At 39.4% G+C, this 20,945-nt stretch overlaps 1 protein-coding gene across 1 annotated transcript in view; it reads right to left on the bottom strand.

Annotated features, from left to right (window-relative positions):
* Positions 1 to 6,493: 6,493 nt before the first annotated feature.
* Positions 6,494 to 20,945, bottom strand: part of LOC135552824 (mucin-5AC-like) — a 30,350-nt gene continuing 15,898 nt past the window's right edge. Inside the window, 20 exon segments of the mRNA XM_064984703.1 lie at positions 6,494 to 6,701; positions 6,993 to 7,116; positions 7,267 to 7,306; positions 7,613 to 7,741; positions 7,983 to 8,081; positions 8,712 to 8,752; positions 8,868 to 8,966; positions 9,116 to 9,284; positions 10,968 to 11,007; positions 11,099 to 11,168; positions 11,316 to 11,440; positions 11,636 to 11,828; positions 11,916 to 12,099; positions 12,325 to 12,572; positions 12,823 to 12,994; positions 14,050 to 14,183; positions 15,216 to 15,374; positions 16,682 to 16,793; positions 18,642 to 18,793; positions 20,101 to 20,259. Of these exon segments, the coding sequence (XP_064840775.1) occupies positions 6,494 to 6,701; positions 6,993 to 7,116; positions 7,267 to 7,306; positions 7,613 to 7,741; positions 7,983 to 8,081; positions 8,712 to 8,752; positions 8,868 to 8,966; positions 9,116 to 9,284; positions 10,968 to 11,007; positions 11,099 to 11,168; positions 11,316 to 11,440; positions 11,636 to 11,828; positions 11,916 to 12,099; positions 12,325 to 12,572; positions 12,823 to 12,994; positions 14,050 to 14,183; positions 15,216 to 15,374; positions 16,682 to 16,793; positions 18,642 to 18,793; positions 20,101 to 20,259 (2,657 nt within the window).

Genomic DNA, 20,945 nt, shown 5'->3' with positions numbered 1-20,945 from the left:
TGTTTTATATAATCACACAAGCCCCATGTAATTCCTTTGTTTTATATAATCTCACAAGCCCCATGTAATTCCCTTTGTTTTATATAATCACATATAGCCCCATGTAATTCACTTTGTTTTATATAATCACACAAGCCCCATGTTTTTCCATTTGTTTTATATAATCACACAAGCCCCCCTTTGTTTTATATAATTCACAAGCCCCATGTAATTCCCTTTGTTTTATATAATCACACAAGCCCCATGTAATTCACTTTGTTTTATATAATCACACAAGCCCCATGTAATTCACTTTGTTTTATATAATCACACAAGCCCCATGTATTTCCCTTTGTTTTATATAATCACACAAGCCCCATGTAATTCACTTTGTTTTATATAATCACACAAGCCCCATGTATTTCCATTTGTTTTATATAATCACACAAGCCCCATGTAATTCCATTTGTTTTATATAATCACATATAGCCCCATGTATTTCACTTTGTTTTATATAATCACACAAGCCCCATGTAATTCCCATTGTTTTATATAATCACACAAGCCCATGTAATTCCATTGTTTTATATAATCACACAAGCCCCATGTAATTCCCTTTGTTTTATATAATCACACAAGCCCCATGTAATTCCCTTTGTTTTATATAATCACACAAGCCCCATGTAATTCACTTTGTTTTTATAATAATCACTTTGTTTTATACAATCACAAGCCCCATGTATTTCCATTTGTTTTATATAATCACACAAGCCCCATGTATTTCCCTTTGTTTTATATAATCACATAAGCCCCATGTAATTCACTTTGTTTTATATAATCACACAAGCCCCATGTAATTCACTTTGTTTTATACAATCACACAAGCCCCATGTATTTCCATTTGTTTTATATAATCACACAAGCCCCATGTATTTCCTTTGTTTTATATAATCACATATAGCCCCATGTAATTCACTTTGTTTTATATAATCACACAAGCCCCATGTAATTCACTTTGTTTTATATAATCACACAAGCCCCATGTATTTCCTTTGTTTTATATAATCACACAAGCCCCAATTTCCATTTGTTTTATATAATCCCATGTATTTCCTTTGTTTTATATAATCACACAAGCCCCATGTAATTCACTTTGTTTTATATAATCACACATGTAGCCCCATGTAATTCACTTTGTTTTATATAATCACACAAGCCCCATGTATTTCCCTTTGTTTTATATAATCACACAAGCCCCATGTAATTCCTTTGTTTTATATAATCACACAAGCCCCATGTAATTCACTTTGTTTTATATAATCACACAAGCCCCATAAGCCCCATGTAATTCCCTTTGTTTTATATAATCACACAAGCCCCATGTATTTCCCTTTGTTTTATATAATCACACAAGCCCCATGTAATTCACTTTGTTTTATATAATCACACAAGCCCCATGTAATTCCCTTTGTTTTATATAATCACACAAGCCCCATGTAATTCACTTTGTTTTATATAATCACACAAGCCCCATGTTTTTCCATTTGTTTTATATAATCACACAAGCCCCATGTAATTCACTTTGTTTTATATAATCACACAAGCCCCATGTTTTTCCATTTGTTTTATATAATCACACAAGCCCATGTAATTCACTTTGTTTTATATAATCTCACAAGCCCCATGTAATTCCCTTTGTTTTATATAATCACATATAGCCCCATGTAATTCACTTTGTTTTATATAATCACACAAGCCCCATGTTTTTCCATTTGTTTTATATAATCACACAAGCCCCATGTAATTCACTTTGTTTTATATAATCTCACAAGCCCCATGTAATTCCCTTTGTTTTATATAATCACACAAGCCCCATGTAATTCACTTTGTTTTATATAATCACACAAGCCCCATGTAATTCACTCTGTTTTATATAATCACACAAGCCCCATGTATTTCCATTTGTTTTATATAATCACACAAGCCCCATGTATTTCCCTTTGTTTTATAAATCACATAAGCCCCATGTAATTCCTTTGTTTTATATAATCACACAAGCCCCATGTATGTTTTATTCACAGAAGCCCCATGTATTTCCATTTGTTTTATATAATCACACAAGCCCCATGTACATTAGCCCCCACTTTGTTTTATATAATCACACAAGCCCCATGTAATTCCATTTGTTTTATATAATCACACAAGCCCCATGTAATTCACTTTGTTTTATATAATCACACAAGCCCCATGTAATTCACTTTGTTTTATATAATCACTCAAGCCCCATGTAATTCCCTTTGTTTTATATAATCACACAAGCCCCATGTAATTCACTTTGTTTTATATAATCACACAAGCCCCATGTAATTCACTTTGTTTTATATAATCACACAAGCCCCATGTATTTCCATTTGTTTTATATAATAACACAAGCCCCATGTAATTCCATTTGTTTTATATAATCACAGAAGCCCAATGTATTTCACTTTGTTTTATATAATCACACAAGCCCCATGTAATTCCCATTGTTTTATATAATCACATATAGCCCCATGTATTTCCCCTTTGTTTTATATAATCACACAAGCCCCATGTATTTCCATTTGTTTTATATAATCACACAAGCCCCATGTAATTTCCTTTGTTTTATATAATCACACAAGCCCCATGTAATTCCCCTTTGTTTTATATAATCACAGAAGCCCCATGTAATTCCCCTTTGTTTTATACAAGCCCCATGTATTTCCATTTGTTTTATATAATCACACAAGCCCCATGTAATTCCCTTTGTTTTATATAATCACACAAGCCCCATGTAATTCACTTTGTTTTATATAATCACACAAGACCCATGTAATTCACTTTGTTTTATATAATCACACAAGCCCCATGTAATTCACTTTGTTTTATATAATCACACAAGCCCCATGTAATTCACTTTGTTTTATATAATCACATAAGCCCCATGTAATTCACTTTGTTTTATACAATCACACAAGCCCCATGTATTTCCATTTGTTTTATATAATCACACAAGCCCATGTATTTCCCTTTGTTTTATATAATCATATATAGCCCCATGTATTTCCATTTGTTTTATATAATCACACAAGCCCCATGTAATTCCATTTGTTTTAAATAATCACATATAGCCCCATGTATTTCCCTTTGTTTTATATAATCACACAATCCCCATGTATTTCCATTTGTTTTATATAATCACACAAGCCCCATGTAATTCACTTTGTTTTATATAATCACACAAGCCCCATGTATTTCCCTTTGTTTTATATAATCACATATAGCCCCATATAATTCCATTTGTTTTATATAATCACACAAGCTCCATGTATTTCCCTTTGTTTTATATAATCTCACAAGCCCCATATAATTCCCTGTGTTTTATATAATCACACAAGCCCCATGTAATTCACTTTGTTTTATATAATCACACAAGCCCCATGTATTTCCCTTTGTTTTATATAATCACACAAGCCCCATGTAATTCACTTTGTTTTATATAATCACACAAGCCCCATGTTTTTCCATTTGTTTTATATAATCACACAAGCCCCATGTAATTCACTTTGTTTTATATAATCACACAAGCCCCATGTTTTCCTTTGTTTTTATAATCACACAAGCCCCATGTAATTCACTTTGTTTTATATAATCTCACAAGCCCCATGTAATTCCCTTTGTTTTATATAATCACATATAGCCTCATGTAATTCACTTTGTTTTATATAATCACACAAGCCCCATGTTTTTCCATTTGTTTTATATAATCACACAAGCCCCATGTAATTCACTTTGTTTTATATAATCTCACAAGCCCCATGTAATTCCCTTTGTTTTATATAATCACACAAGCCCCATGTAATTCACTTTGTTTTATATAATCACACAAGCCCCATGTAATTCACTCTGTTTTATATAATCACACAAGCCCCATGTATTTCCCTTTGTTTTATATAATCACACAAGCCCCATGTAATTCACTTTGTTTTATATAATCACACAAGCCCCATGTATTTCCATTTGTTTTATATAATCACACAAGCCCCATGTAATTCACTTTGTTTTATATAATCTCACAAGCCCCATGTAATTCCCTTTGTTTTATATAATCACATATAGCCCCATGTAATTCACTTTGTTTTATATAATCACACAAGCCCCATGTTTTTCCATTTGTTTTATATAATCACACAAGCCCCATGTAATTCACTTTGTTTTATATAATCTCACAAGCCCCATGTAATTCCCTTTGTTTTATATAATCACACAAGCCCCATGTAATTCACTTTGTTTTATATAATCACACAAGCCCCATGTAATTCACTCTGTTTTATATAATCACACAAGCCCCATGTATTTCCCTTTGTTTTATATAATCACACAAGCCCCATGTAATTCACTTTGTTTTATATAATCACACAAGCCCCATGTATTTCCATTTGTTTTATATAATCACACAAGCCCCATGTAATTCCATTTGTTTTATATAATCACATATAGCCCCATGTATTTCACTTTGTTTTATATAATCACACAAGCCCCATGTAATTCCCATTGTTTTATATAATCACACAAGCCACATGTAATTCCATTTGTTTTATATAATCACACAAGCCCCATGTAATTCCCTTTGTTTTATATAATCACACAAGCCCCATGTAATTCCCTTTGTTTTATATAATCACACAAGCCCCATGTAATTCACTTTGTTTTATATAATCACACAAGCCCCATGTAATTCACTTTGTTTTATACAATCACAGAAGCCCCATGTATTTCCATTTGTTTTATATAATCACACAAGCCCCATGTATTTCCCTTTGTTTTATATAATCACATATAGCCCCATGTAATTCACTTTGTTTTATATAATCACACAAGCCCCATGTAATTCACTTTGTTTTATACAATCACAGAAGCCCCATGTATTTCCATTTGTTTTATATAATCACACAAGCCCCATGTATTTCCCTTTGTTTTATATAATCACATATAGCCCCATGTAATTCACTTTGTTTTATATAATCACACAAGCCCCATGTAATTCACTTTGTTTTATATAATCACACAAGCCCCATGTATTTCCCTTTGTTTTATATAATCACACAAGCCCCATGTATTTCCATTTGTTTTATATAATCACATATAGCCCCATGTATTTCACTTTGTTTTATATAATCACACAAGCCCCATGTAATTCACTTTGTTTTATATAATCACACAAGCCCCATGTATTTCCCTTTGTTTTATATAATCACATATTGCCCCATGTAATTCCCTTTGTTTTATATAATCACACAAGCCCCATGTATTTCCCTTTGTTTTATATAATCTCACAAGCCCCATGTAATTCCCTTTGTTTTATATAATCGCACAAGCCCCATGTAATTCACTTTGTTTTATATAATCACACAAGCCCCATGTAATTCACTCTGTTTTATATAATCACATAAGCCCCATGTATTTCCCTTTGTTTTATATAATCACACAAGCCCCATGTATTTCCCCTTTGTTTTATATAATAACATATAGCCCCATGTAATTCACTTTGTTTTATATAATCACACTAGCCCCATGTAATTCCCTTTGTTTTATATAATCACACAAGCCCCATGTAATTCACTTTGTTTTATATAATCACACAAGCCCCATGTTTTTCCATTTGTTTTATATAATCACACAAGCCCCATGTAATTCACTTTGTTTTATATAATCACACAAGCCCCATGTAATTCCCTTTGTTTTATATAATCACACAAGCCCCATGTAATTCCCCTTTGTTTTATATAATCACACAAGGCCCATGTATTTCCCTTTGCATTTTGTACATTTTGTACTTTGTACACTTGGTACAGTTAAAATGAAATGATCTGATTTTCATTTTCGTTGAAGCCTAAGGACAATTATTGCCCGGACAATAAAGTTTCTATTTTGTATAGTATTTAATATGACAGATGAGTTAGGACAAATATTTGATTACTTTATTTGTCCATCAAAGTGGAAAATGTGTCTTTAGTACTGAATAGGGAGGAGCACAGTGTCAGCCTCAGTGCTGCCCCTGGAGATATGTAGAGGTTAACTCTGTTTCTCAAGAACAACAGTAGGAAGTGGTGCCAGGGATCTGAAACCAGCAACCTTCTGATTACTGATCAGTGACTCTAACCTAACAACATCTCAAATTGGAATAAGTGTTTGACACTTTGAATTGTGGTTGTTTATCTGGAAGAGGATAGGCCATTGTTGAACTGGGTGTCTGCAATCAAATATTTCTCAATAGAGTATCAAAAGGAATGAAAACAGGAACACTGTATATATGCACAGCCTATTGCCAACTTTATTTAATTGTTTTGAATGGCTAAAATAAAATACAAATTGAATAAGAAGCTGAAATGATTTCTCCTATGTTTAGCAGATTACTTTGCAGGAACATGAACAAGTTGAACATAAATAGAAAACTAATCTAAGCAGTAAAGTGATGGTAGTGGAGAGTCATTCATCTTCTCCTGCGTCGTGACCTTGTGACCTGGGTCTCCTCCGGGGTCACGCACTCTGTCCTCTGGCAGCCACATTTATTGATGTGAATGTAGGGGTGGTTGAACTTTGACCCGTCTGGGCAGATCATCTCCACTTCCTTCTTGGTGGTGGATTCTTCCCGACAGCAGGTACAAGAGCGCTCCATCATGTTGGCCTCAAGAGAATACCTGAAAACGGAAAGGAGAGATGATGTCATTATGTGGAAGTAATGATGGTAGCAGTTGTAATTATATAACATTGGCTGCGTTTACACAGGCTACCTCATTCTGATCTTTTGACCAATCAGATGAAAAATATCAGAATTGGGCTGCCTTTGTAAACACAGCCATTGTCACATAACATATTAGTGAAAATATAATTTGTAGTTTGCATTTAGACAGGCAGCCCAATTCTGTTTTATTGGGAGGAATAATGTGTTAGTGTTCCTGAAATATTTCAGGAATGATCCAAATACTCACATGGCGTAGGTGACACAGGATCCACTGCATGTTGTCACTTCCACCTTGTTTGCAGACTTGCAGCCATTGCTGTCCAGGTACACTTTGCTCTTTGTCACGTTGCATGGCTTAGTTATTGGAATACCTGCACACAAAAGTGACACTTTCAAATGAATTAACGTTAATCATCCTGAGGACCATGGCAATAGCTAAAACACTTTCCCCAATGCCTGATAAAGGGCAAGAATGATTTACAAATGTCTATCAAAAAGGATGGTGTTAAAAAGACACTCACAGACATGGCAGCAGCCATCTGGAGCAATGACTTCAGTTCCCTTAAAAACAAGAAAATGCAAGAAAAAAACAAGAACATTTTTAAGTCACTGACGTAGCATTTACCAAACTGTCTCCACATGTTTTTCAGTGCAGTGTTCTTGCATTGTTCACTTTAAGCAACAGGTGTCAATAACCTCACATAAATACACATTAGGCATACTATATTAAGCAACAGGCCTTGGTCTGAGTGACTGGGCATGTTTAAACTTTATTTCACGAATATGATTTTGCACATTGTCCAGTTGTTTTTAAATGGGCCAGTTATCCGGACCCAGATAATTTGCCAGATGGTTATTGTAACTCACGGGTACGCAGTCTTCTGGTTGGAAGACAGGGCACACAGTCTTAGCCTCGATTGGGATGAGTTGGTCCTGAATCTTTACGCACTCATACTTGAGACACTTGTCTCCCGATGGTATCCAGACGGAACCAGGCTGTAGAGGTGAGAATATGAAAGATATCAACAGGATATTCTTCAAATTATATACGATATACTGTATCATTGCTAAGATAGTTATTTTGCATAAAACTTTATTGCTACTGTAAAATTACATGTTGATGTTTTTAAATAATCAAGTGAAATAGGACTGATATGTTTTACGAATTGTAAAAAAATAAAATAATACAATTTGAGAATCTGTGAGAGATAAATAATGCGTCTTGATGCTATTTTACCTGAATAGTGTGTGTGGTGTTATCTGGCAGCATAACCACACAGCTTGTCTGTACACACTTCCCACAACACTGCCCAGGGACGGCTTGATGATCATAGCCCTGAAAGGAAGAAGACAGACCAGAGAGGAGAAAACCTTTATGATGTGCACATGATCTCTCTTATACCAATGTGTGATCAATGTGTGATCCTCACTAGTAATTACACTTATCCAGAAGTAGTCCAATAGTGGACACAGAGGAATCAGTGTTATTATAATATTTTGACATGGATAAGAACTCCCATTACACTAAGTATGTTGAATTACATAATGAGGCCAAAGGGTGTCAATGCGTCAATGGAGATCACTTACCTGCTGGCAGTGAGTGTCACATTCAGTAGGATGACACTCAATGATATGTAGATGGCTTTGGGCATCTACACTGTCACCACACACACAATTCTTACACTTGTCCTCAGGAACATTGGCACCAGGCTGGAATGAGAAAATATAATATTTCTATCGAAAGTCTATGAATTGAGGCACTTTTTTTGTCCTATCTAATCTCATAAATGGATTGACCAAAAGACATTGTTAGCACCCTGCTTAATTAAAGGAGGAATTTGCATAGTTTAACTTGTTTTTTAATTAATGTATGCAAGTAAAACTAATGTTGTACTCTTTTATTAAGTTGATCATTTAGAAGTGGTGGGACTGGCCAAAATGAAAATAGCATAGAATGCATTCTCACCTGATATTCAGTGTTGTTAAACACACAGACATCCTTTGGCACTGTGGGGCAAAGAACATGGATAATCATTCAATAATGCAACTAACATGTTGGGATTTCTAGGATATGGACAAATACTGTACACGCACACTCAAACACATGCAGACGCAAACTCACCGCATTGATAAGTTAGGCAGCAGACTCCCATAGTTGCCTCTGTCTCGAATCCGACTGGGCAAGTTATCTTGGAAGTAGAGCATCGTGTGACATCACACTCTGTTTGGAAAGAAAAAACGATTGTTTTAAAAACTATGCGAATGGCCACAGTGGTTGGATATATTAGGTAATCACCGAAAATGTTAACGTTTTTACCGAGATGTTATAAAGCCCAGATATAAAGCACATTATCCAAACAAGTCACTCACCGCATTTGTCCTTTTGACAACAGTCAACGGTTTCTACGACCTTAACTTGGCCCTCCTGATCACAGGTGAGAGGAGGCTGATGTTGGCATGCCATAGGCTGGCACTGGATTTCCAGACTGTACGGGTCACACACACACTCCTGGCAGTTGCTCACCCAGGTTTCATTAGCCTGCAATGAGGAACAATTTAAGTACACTAAGGTTTGTATGGACACTACCAGTACAAAGTTCAATCATTCAGTGTGTGGAATTAGTAATTACTGAAGTGCTTTAAGGTTTTATGAAAGCACTATAGAATTGTAATACATTATTATTATTATAATTCTTATTATTGCATACATTACTATACATGATTGCCAAAAGTGAAATACAAGCTACATGACCTTTTTTTTTTCAATTTTCGTCTATATTACATACTCAAATCTAACTGCCTGTAGCTCAGTCACTGAAGCAAGGATATGCATATTCTTGGTACCATTTGAACGGAAACACTTTGAAGTTCGTGGAAATTTTTGTTAAAAATTAAAAAGGCATGCTGTCGTGCAAGGTTTGTAGCTACAGTTTACTACATATACATGGTTTCCGGATACTCCCGTTAAGCCCAGCTCATTGGCTATCTAGCTAGCTTTGTTTGACCCCGATTGGGCTTATTTGACAAAGATACAGTTGTTCAAGTGATGGCCGCCCGAGTCATCGGCGTGCCATGAAGGCGTCGCTCTCTGACCAAATATGGTGTTCTATAGGATATACTACACCCCTAATGATATAGTGAAGTCTGGTTACATTCTAGGATCTCTGAGGAATACATACAAACGTGATTTGACTCGTTGAAACAACAATTAAGGTGAGATTTTCACAGATTCCTTTCTTTGCAAATTGAACGAGTGGAAATACAAAATAGATTGTGCATGCTATATGGACCTTTTTAGGATAGGAAAAGGGATTTTATTAAATAAAACGACACTTCATGTTATCTCTGGGACCCTTTGGATAATAAATCAGAGCAAGATTTCAGAATATCAGTATAAATTTTACCTTCAGAGGTGAATTTATCAAACCTATCACGGTGAAAAAATTGTTTTGTTGTTAGAAGCTCTCCTCAAACAATAGCATGTCATTTTTTTGCAGTAATAGCTACTGTAAAGTGGACAGTGCAGTTATATTAACAGGAATTTAAGCTTTCAGCCGATATAAGACACTTATATTTACCGACGTTTGTTGTTTCTCTAAAATCTGCGATCTTGACATAACGCGCTGCATGATTTACAACTGTCCCATTGATGGGACGCCGATCCTTAAGTTAATGTGTATATCAGAAATTAATAGTTTCTCTTCCCTGCTTAAACCTGTGAGTGAAATTCAAACACAATTTTACCTCTTTCCATTCTCCATTTGGCAATGGGCAAATATCTAATGAACCAAAGAGAAAAAAATACATTACAAAAACTAAGTAATTGAAATACATTCCACAACTTCATTTTGATAATGCATTTTATATACAGGAAGCACTTGATGAAATCAATATCAATCAAAATAAACAAAAACCCGCAAAATTGAAGTATCTGTGAAAAATGCTGTGGATATTTTTTGTTTGTTATACAATAAGCTGAACCAGCTTTCAAAAGACCACTAGAGTAGCAACGAACAATTAACACTTTGTGCTTCCCAAAGTGAAGGTCAGCAGGATGTAGCTACTATCACAGCACCATACAGTAAGTCACCACACCCTCATTATACAATGCTGTTATTTGACAATTCTTACCACAGCTGGGGATACAGTAGTTTGAGCTGGAACTCATAAGAGTGGTCCCAGGGGGACAATAACATCCCTCCAATTGTATATCTCCCATCACATTGAACTCATTTTGAGTCTGGATGAATTTGAAATTGTACCTGCAGAGATATTCAAAAAATGTTTCAATAGCTGAGAGACTTTTGCCCATCATTATACCCATCCACTGAACAACAACAGCATTATACATACCAGGCATTACAGGTTGGTTCAACTTGTGGACCGCAGGCTTTATAAACCTTGGGTTTCTCACATGTGAAGTCTGTAGCGGGGGAGATAAAAAGGTTAATAACCAATAAGCAACATCATAGAGAGGCTATCTGAGCTTTATGGTCTTGAGGAGTGACCTACTTACCACATTGTCCATTTGTATAATTTCTCCACTCAATACAGACTCCTGCTTGTGCACATGCATCAGCATAGGTCTGCAAGCTGGTGCAGCCAATGGTAACATTATCCATATAACACGCATCAAAGATACATGCCACAAGGAATGGCTCGTAGGGGATTATCTTATGGCAACTCTCAAAGACCCTAGAAAAGATGTCACGCTTCAGTTAGAGAGGATACTTAAATATGATAATTCACTTTGTTTTGTCATCAGGCTTTGTCAAATGATTGCCGTGTTTTAGTATGTCAAGTTACTGTTGGCACTGAGATTATTATGATTGGGAGGTTATCGATCCTACAGAAGAGCTAGGTTTACTGTAAATACTAATGGCTACTTACTTGCTTTGAATGAGATGACAAATGGGTGGATCACAGCCTGGTGGTGGTGTTGGTATCGGCTCTGGTGGTGGTGGTGTGCACTGACTGTTATTGTGGTCAGCAACATGCCATTGGTGTGCCATGTCAGGACAAGATGAATCGATAGTCCCATTTGGCAAGCGGCAGTCATCTGTCCGGTTGTTGTCACATGTACCTGAATACGATTGAAAACCATTGTTAGACAATGAGACATCATAGGGTAATCATCGTAACAAAGTGACCATAAAACACCTGTACTCACCACACTGTCCCTCAGTGTTGCCACTGAACTTGTCCCAGGGCAGGTATATGCTAAACATAAGACCAGTGAAAGACACCTTGGCATTAATTGCTGGTATGACTAAAAGGGTCTCAATTCCGTTGTCTGTGATGCGGAAGTCCTTGGTCTCATATGCTGGGATGATGCGTTTCTGGTTTACATAAATCTAGGACAAAAATATTAAGAGATGGACAAAATGGTTACAATAATTCAATATTTTTATACCCAATAGTATTCTAGAACTGTATCCTATATCTAATACATAAAGGAAGTATATCAATCTTAAATGGAAGCTAATCAATATCTAAGCTAAACCCAAAACTAATCCCTCTTAAACGTAAAAATGACTAAAAATCTCTTGAACATACAGTATTTGAGATATTTGAATTACCAGACTTGTGAAAACTCCATCAACGTCCTTCTTGGTCATGAATATCTTGTAAGATTGATAATAAATTGTCAGAGACTGAGGACAGGAAAGTCCATCTGGGGCATCACAATAGTAATTGTCGATTACAACACTGAAGTTGTACTTTGGCAGGATTTCTTTGACCAAGACGTAAGAACAATTTCCTTGGAAGCCATAGTATGTTCCATCAAAGGTGACATAGTGAGGGTCTCCCCAACCATAGCAGATACCTTAGTAAGAAGAGAATGATTAGCATTTAAAAGGACACGGATGTGGAGTGTTTTATGCTACATTAATGGTGCTGTGCTGAACGTTTTCCAATGTTAGACATTCATATACATTTACTGCTGGTAACTATTAGATAAACCTAAACAAGTCAAATAGTAAGAATCATTTTGAACTAAAATCAATGGCTAAAGTGGATTCTGTGACACGAAGAATAAACATCTCTATTTTTGGGGTGGGAGGTGGTAAACTTACATTGACATTCATAGTGGAAACAGCATCCAGATTCGTCAAACACTTGGATTGGAGGATAGTTATTTTCACATGCTATAGGCTTCGGAGTCTCACAATGTACATGCTCATAACTAACTTTCCCATTGGTGCATGTTCCGTTGGTGCATTGGTTATGTTTCCAGCTTTCACCATTCTACAAACACAGAAATATATTAGGCCGACAGGAAATGTCTATAAAATCATTCAATTATTTTTGTAATGTAATCATCCCTTTGTAAATAATAATTCCTATGGAACAAAAGTTATTATCTATAGCAGAGTAAAACCTGTCTTGGAGGATGGTCATGGACACAGTTCTTCTCAGATGGATATGTTACATGTGGAACTGTTGTTGTTGGGGGCTGTGAAGTGGTTGGTGAAGTAGGAGTAACTGGGGTAGTTGATGTACCACAACTGGTCAAATGTGTTTCTATTTCACAAGTCTTGTTGCAGAGACCAATGTAGCACCATCCATCATGGTCAGAGATATTATAAACAATTGAGCCTGAAAGTAATTTGAGGTGTAATCATTAAGCAAGTTTTCCAACTTAACATGTAAAATGACATACAAATTGAACATCACCAATAGCTGAACTAATAGTACAAAAGGTTTAACACTTGGAAAGGTGAAAAGTAAAACTTACCAATGAGGAAATCAGTATGATTGAAATGGCAAATAGAACAATGAAGGGGTAATGTGGCTGGAATCGATGGTTTCGCTGGTTCACCAGTTGCTACAAAAAAATGAGTTGTAGGAATAGTAGTGGTGGGAGGCAGAGTTGTTGTTTTTGTTGTAGGTGGAGCTGTCGATGTTGAGGTTGTAGTAGTGGGTGTAGGAGTAGTGATGTGAGGACCTGTCGTTATTGTGGTGGTGGTTGGGATGTGTGTTGTGGTTCCACATTGACAACATTTCACTCGAATCTCGTAATCGAAGCACTTTTGCTGAGGATCTTGCTTACTGTTTTGACAAATCAGTCCAACGGATGGTTTGCAAGTCACGTCTTGGCCAAGCTGAGAAATCTGAAGTCCAGGGAATTGTTTTGCTCTACATTCAACTGCCTCTGGAGCTGAGCAAATGTGATAACCAGCAGCAATGATGTTCTTAATGGATTCATTATCTCCACCTTCAGAGCCAGACGTTGGCTGACCAAGGTTGATCCAGTCTGACCACACACATGTTTCTTCACCACTGCATTGGGTAGGTGTTACTCCTGATGAAGTTGATGTAGGAGTAGTGGTTGGAGTTGTACTAGGGCTGGGAGTCTGAGTTGTTGTTTTTGTTGTAGGTGGAGCTGTCGATGTTGAGGTTGTAGTAGTGGGTGTAGGAGTAGTGATGTGAGGACCTGTCGTTATTGTGGTGGTGGTTGGGATGTGTGTTGTGGTTCCACATTGACAACATTTCACTCGAATCTCGTAATCGAAGCACCTTTGCTGAGGACCTTGCATATTGTTTTGACAAATCAGTCCAACGGATGGGTTGCAAGTCACGTCTTGGCCAAGCTGAGAGATCTGAAGTCCAGGGAATTGTTTTGCTCTACATTCAACTGCCTCTGGAGCTGAGCAAATGTGATAACCAGCAGCAATGATGTTCTTAATGGATTCATTATCTCCACCTTCAGAGCCAGACGTTGGCTGACCAAGGTTGATCCAGTCTGACCACACACATGTTTCTTCACCACTGCATTGGGTAGGTGTTACTCCTGATGAAGTTGATGTAGGAGTAGTGGTTGGAGTTGTACTAGGGCTGGGAGTCTGAGTTGTTGTTTTTGTTGTAGGTGGAGCTGTCGATGTTGAGGTTGTAGTAGTGGGTGTAGGAGTAGTGATGTGAGGACCTGTCGTTATTGTGGTGGTGGTTGGGATGTGTGTTGTGGTTCCACATTGACAACATTTCACTCGAATCTCGTAATCGAAGCACCTTTGCTGAGGACCTTGCTTACTGTTTTGACAAATCAGTCCAACGGATGGTTTGCAAGTCACGTCTTGGCCAAGCTGAGAGATCTGAAGTCCAGGGAATTGTTTTGCTCTACATTCAACTGCCTCTGGAGCTGAGCAAATGTGATAACCAGCAGCAATGATGTTCTTAATGGATTCATTATCTCCACCTTCAGAGCCAGACGTTGGCTGACCAAGGTTGATCCAGTCTGACCACACACATGTTTCTTCACCACTGCATTGGGTAGGTGTTACTCCTGTTGAAGTTGATGTAGGAGTAGTGGTTGGAGTTGTACTAGGGCTGGGAGTCTGAGTTGTTGTTTTTGTTGTAGGTGGAGCTGTCGATGTTGAGGTTGTAGTAGTGGGTGTAGGAGTAGTGATGTGAGGACCTGTCGTTATTGTGGTGGTGGTTGGGATGTGTGTTGTGGTTCCACATTGACAACATTTCACTCGAATCTCGTAATCGAAGCACCGTTGCTGAGGACCTTGCTTACTGTTTTGACAAATCAGTCCAACGGATGGGTTGCAAGTCACGTCTTGGCCAAGCTGAGAGATCTGAAGTCCAGGGAATTGTTTTGCTCTACATTCAACTGCCTCTGGAGCTGAGCAAATGTGATAACCAGCAGCAATGATGTTCTTAATGGATTCATTATCTCCACCTTCAGAGCCAGACGTTGGCTGACCAAGGTTGATCCAGTCTGACCACACACATGTTTCTTCACCACTGCATTGGGTAGGTATTACTCCTGATGAAGTTGATGTAGGAGTAGTGGTTGGAGTTGTACTAGGGCTGGGAGTCTGAGTTGTTGTTTTTGTTGTAGGTGGAGCTGTCGATGTTGAGGTTGTAGTAGGGGGTGTAGGAGTAGTGATGTGAGGACCTGTCGTTATTGTGGTGGTGGTTGGGATGTGTGTTGTGGTTCCACATTGACAACATTTCACTCGAATCTCGTAATCGAAGCACCTTTGCTGAGGACCTTGCTTACTGTTTTGACAAATCAGTCCAACGGATGGTTTGCAAGTCACGTCTTGGCCAAGCTGAGAGATCTGAAGTCCAGGGAATTGTTTTGCTCTACATTCAACTGCCTCTGGAGCTGAGCAAATGTGATAACCAGCAGCAATGATGTTCTTAATGGATTCATTATCTCCACCTTCAGAGCCAGACGTTGGCTGACCAAGGTTGATCCAGTCTGACCACACACATGTTTCTTCACCACTGCATTGGGTAGGTGTTACTCCTGTTGAAGTTGATGTAGGAGTAGTGGTTGGAGTTGTACTAGGGCTGGGAGTCTGAGTTGTTGTTTTTGTTGTAGGTGGAGCTGTCGATGTTGAGGTTGTAGTAGTGGGTGTAGGAGTAGTGATGTGAGGACCTGTCGTTATTGTGGTGGTGGTTGAGATGTGTGTTGTGGTTCCACATTGACAACATTTCACTCGAATCTCGTAATCGAAGCACCTTTGCTGAGGACCTTGCTTACTGTTTTGACAAATCAGTCCAACGGATGGTTTGCAAGTCACGTCTTGGCCAAGCTGAGAGATCTGAAGTCCAGGGAATTGTTTTGCTCTACATTCAACTGCCTCTGGAGCTGAGCAAATGTGATAACCAGCAGCAATGATGTTCTTAATGGATTCATTATCTCCACCTTCAGAGCCAGATGTTGGCTGACCAAGGTTGATCCAGTCTGACCCACACATGTTTCTTCACCACTGCATTGGGTAGGTGTTACTCCTGATGAAGTTGATGTAGGAGTAGTGGTTGGAGTTGTACTAGGGCTGGGAGTCTGAGTTGTTGTTTTTGTTGTAGGTGGAGCTGTCGATGTTGAGGTTGTAGTAGTGGGTGTAGGAGTAGTGATGTGAGGACCTGTCGTTATTGTGGTGGTGGTTGGGATGTGTGTTGTGGTTCCACATTGACAACATTTCACTCGAATCTCGTAATCGAAGCACCTTTGCTGAGGACCTTGCTTACTGTTTTGACAAATCAGTCCAACGGATGGTTTGCAAGTCACGTCTTGGCCAAGCTGAGAGATCTGAAGTCCAGGGAATTGTTTTGCTCTACATTCAACTGCCTCTGGAGCTGAGCAAATGTGATAACCAGCAGCAATGATGTTCTTAATGGATTCATTATCTCCACCTTCAGAGCCAGACATTGGCTGACCAAGGTTGATCCAGTCTGACCACACACATGTTTCTTCACCACTGCATTGGGTAGGTGTTACTCCTGATGAAGTTGATGTAGGAGTAGTGGTTGGAGTTGTACTAGGGCTGGGAGTCTGAGTTGTTGTTTTTGTTGTAGGTGGAGCTGTCGATGTTGAGGTTGTAGTAGTGGGTGTAGGAGTAGTGATGTGAGGACCTGTCGTTATTGTGGTGGTGGTTGGGATGTGTGTTGTGGTTCCACATTGACAACATTTCACTCGAATCTCGTAATCGAAGCACCTTTGCTGAGGACCTTGCTTACTGTTTTGACAAATCAGTCCAACAGATGGATTGCAAGTCACGTCTTGGCCAAGCTGAGAGATCTGAAGTCCAGGGAATTGTTTTGCTCTACATTCAACTGCCTCTGGAGCTGAGCAAATGTGATAACCAGCAGCAATGATGTTCTTAATGGATTCATTATCTCCACCTTCAGAGCCAGACGTTGGCTGACCAAGGTTGATCCAGTCTGACCACACACATGTTTCTTCACCACTGCATTGGGTAGGTGTTACTCCTGATGAAGTTGATGTAGGAGTAGTGGTTGGAGTTGTACTAGGGCTGGGAGTCTGAGTTGTTGTTTTTGTTGTAGGTGGAGCTGTCGATGTTGAGGTTGTAGTAGTGGGTGTAGGAGTAGTGATGTGAGGACCTGTCGTTGTTGCAGTGGTTGTGATGTGTGTTGTGGTTCCACATTGACAACATTTCACTCGAATCTCGTAATCGAAGCACCTTTGCTGAGGACCTTGCTTACTGTTTTGACAAATCAGTCCAACGGATGGGTTGCAAGTCACGTCTTGGCCAAGCTGAGAGATCTGAAGTCCAGGGAATTGTTTTGCTCTACATTCAACTGCCTCTGGAGCTGAGCAAATGTGATAACCAGCAGCAATGATGTTCTTAATGGATTCATTATCTCCACCTTCAGAGCCAGACGTTGGCTGACCAAGGTTGATCCAGTCTGACCACACACATGTTTCTTCACCACTGCATTGGGTAGGTGTTACTCCTGTTGAAGTTGATGTAGGAGTAGTGGTTGGAGTTGTACTAGGGCTGGGAGTCTGAGTTGTTGTTTTTGTTGTAGGTGGAGCTGTCGATGTTGAGGTTGTAGTAGTGGGTGTAGGAGTAGTGATGTGAGGACCTGTCGTTATTGTGGTGGTGGTTGAGATGTGTGTTGTGGTTCCACATTGACAACATTTCACTCGAATCTCGTAATCGAAGCACCTTTGCTGAGGACCTTGCTTACTGTTTTGACAAATCAGTCCAACGGATGGTTTGCAAGTCACGTCTTGGCCAAGCTGAGAAATCTGAAGTCCAGGGAATTGTTTTGCTCTACATTCAACTGCCTCTGGAGCTGAGCAAATGTGATAACCAGCAGCAATGATGTTCTTAATGGATTCATTATCTCCACCTTCAGAGCCAGACGTTGGCTGACCAAGGTTGATCCAGTCTGACCACACACATGTTTCTTCACCACTGCATTGGGTAGGTGTTACTCCTGATGAAGTTGATGTAGGAGTAGTGGTTGGAGTTGTACTAGGGCTGGGAGTCTGAGTTGTTGTTTTTGTTGTAGGTGGAGCTGTCGATGTTGAGGTTGTAGTAGTGGGTGTAGGAGTAGTGATGTGAGGACCTGTCGTTATTGTGGTGGTGGTTGGGATGTGTGTTGTGGTTCCACATTGACAACATTTCACTCGAATCTCGTAATCGAAGCACCTTTGCTGAGGACCTTGCATATTGTTTTGACAAATCAGTCCAACGGATGGGTTGCAAGTCACGTCTTGGCCAAGCTGAGAGATCTGAAGTCCAGGGAATTGTTTTGCTCTACATTCAACTGCCTCTGGAGCTGAGCAAATGTGATAACCAGCAGCAATGATGTTCTTAATGGATTCATTATCTCCACCTTCAGAGCCAGACGTTGGCTGACCAAGGTTGATCCAGTCTGACCACACACATGTTTCTTCACCACTGCATTGGGTAGGTGTTACTCCTGATGAAGTTGATGTAGGAGTAGTGGTTGGAGTTGTACTAGGGCTGGGAGTCTGAGTTGTTGTTTTTGTTGTAGGTGGAGCTGTCGATGTTGAGGTTGTAGTAGTGGGTGTAGGAGTAGTGATGTGAGGACCTGTCGTTATTGTGGTGGTGGTTGGGATGTGTGTTGTGGTTCCACATTGACAACATTTCACTCGAATCTCGTAATCGAAGCACCTTTGCTGAGGACCTTGCTTACTGTTTTGACAAATCAGTCCAACGGATGGTTTGCAAGTCACGTCTTGGCCAAGCTGAGAGATCTGAAGTCCAGGGAATTTTTTGCTCTACATTCAACTGCCTCTGGAGCTGAGCAAATGTGATAACCAGCAGCAATGATGTTCTTAATGGATTCATTATCTCCACCTTCAGAGCCAGACGTTGGCTGACCAAGGTTGATCCAGTCTGACCACACACATGTTTCTTCACCACTGCATTGGGTAGGTGTTACTCCTGTTGAAGTTGATGTAGGAGTAGTGTTTGGAGTTGTACTAGGGCTGGGAGTCTGAGTTGTTGTTTTTGTTGTAGGTGGAGCTGTCGATGTTGAGGTTGTAGTAGTGGGTGTAGGAGTAGTGATGTGAGGACCTGTCGTTATTGTGGTGGTGGTTGGGATGTGTGTTGTGGTTCCACATTGACAACATTTCACTCGAATCTCGTAATCGAAGCACCTTTGCTGAGGACCTTGCTTACTGTTTTGACAAATCAGTCCAACGGATGGGTTGCAAGTCACGTCTTGGCCAAGCTGAGAGATCTGAAGTCCAGGGAATTGTTTTGCTCTACATTCAACTGCCTCTGGAGCTGAGCAAATGTGATAACCAGCAGCAATGATGTTCTTAATGGATTCATTATCTCCACCTTCAGAGCCAGACGTTGGCTGACCAAGGTTGATCCAGTCTGACCACACACATGTTTCTTCACCACTGCATTGGGTAGGTGTTACTCCTGATGAAGTTGATGTAGGAGTAGTGGTTGGAGTTGTACTAGGGCTGGGAGTCTGAGTTGTTGTTTTTGTTGTAGGTGGAGCTGTCGATGTTGAGGTTGTAGTAGTGGGTGTAGGAGTAGTGATGTGAGGACCTGTCGTTATTGTGGTGGTGGTTGGGATGTGTGTTGTGGTTCCACATTGACAACATTTCACTCGAATCTCGTAATCGAAGCACCTTTGCTGAGGACCTTGCTTACTGTTTTGACAAATCAGTCCAACGGATGGGTTGCAAGTCACGTCTTGGCCAAGCTGAGAGATCTGAAGTCCAGGGAATTGTTTTGCTCTACATTCAACTGCCTCTGGAGCTGAGCAAATGTGATAACCAGCAGCAATGATGTTCTTAATAGATTCATTATCTCCACCTTCAGAGCCAGACGTTGGCTGACCAAGGTTGATCCAGTCTGACCACACACATGTTTCTTCACCACTGCATTGGGTAGGTGTTACTCCTGATGAAGTTGATGTAGGAGTAGTGGTTGGAGTTGTACTAGGGCTGGGAGTCTGAGTTGTTGTTTTTGTTGTAGGTGGAGCTGTCGATGTTGAGGTTGTAGTAGTGGGTGTAGGAGTAGTGATGTGAGGACCTGTCGTTGTTGTGGTGGTGGTTGGGATGTGTGTTGTGGTTCCACATTGACAACATTTCACTCGAATCTCGTAATCGAAGCACCTTTGCTGAGGACCTTGCTTACTGTTTTGACAAATCAGTCCAACGGATGGTTTGCAAGTCACGTCTTGGCCAAGCTGAGAGATCTGAAGTCCAGGGAATTGTTTTGCTCTACATTCAACTGCCTCTGGAGCTGAGCAAATGTGATAACCAGCAGCAATGATGTTCTTAATGGATTCATTATCTCCACCTTCAGAGCCAGACATTGGCTGACCAAGGTTGATCCAGTCTGACCACACACATGTTTCTTCACCACTGCATTGGGTAGGTGTTACTCCTGATGAAGTTGATGTAGGAGTAGTGGTTGGAGTTGTACTAGGGCTGGGAGTC

Source organism: Oncorhynchus masou, chromosome 2 (genome assembly GCF_036934945.1).
Source record: "Oncorhynchus masou masou isolate Uvic2021 chromosome 2, UVic_Omas_1.1, whole genome shotgun sequence".
Taxonomy (NCBI): domain Eukaryota; kingdom Metazoa; phylum Chordata; class Actinopteri; order Salmoniformes; family Salmonidae; genus Oncorhynchus; species Oncorhynchus masou.
The sequence above is the reverse complement of the archived record's forward strand: the minus strand, read 5'-3'. Positions and strand labels throughout refer to the sequence as shown.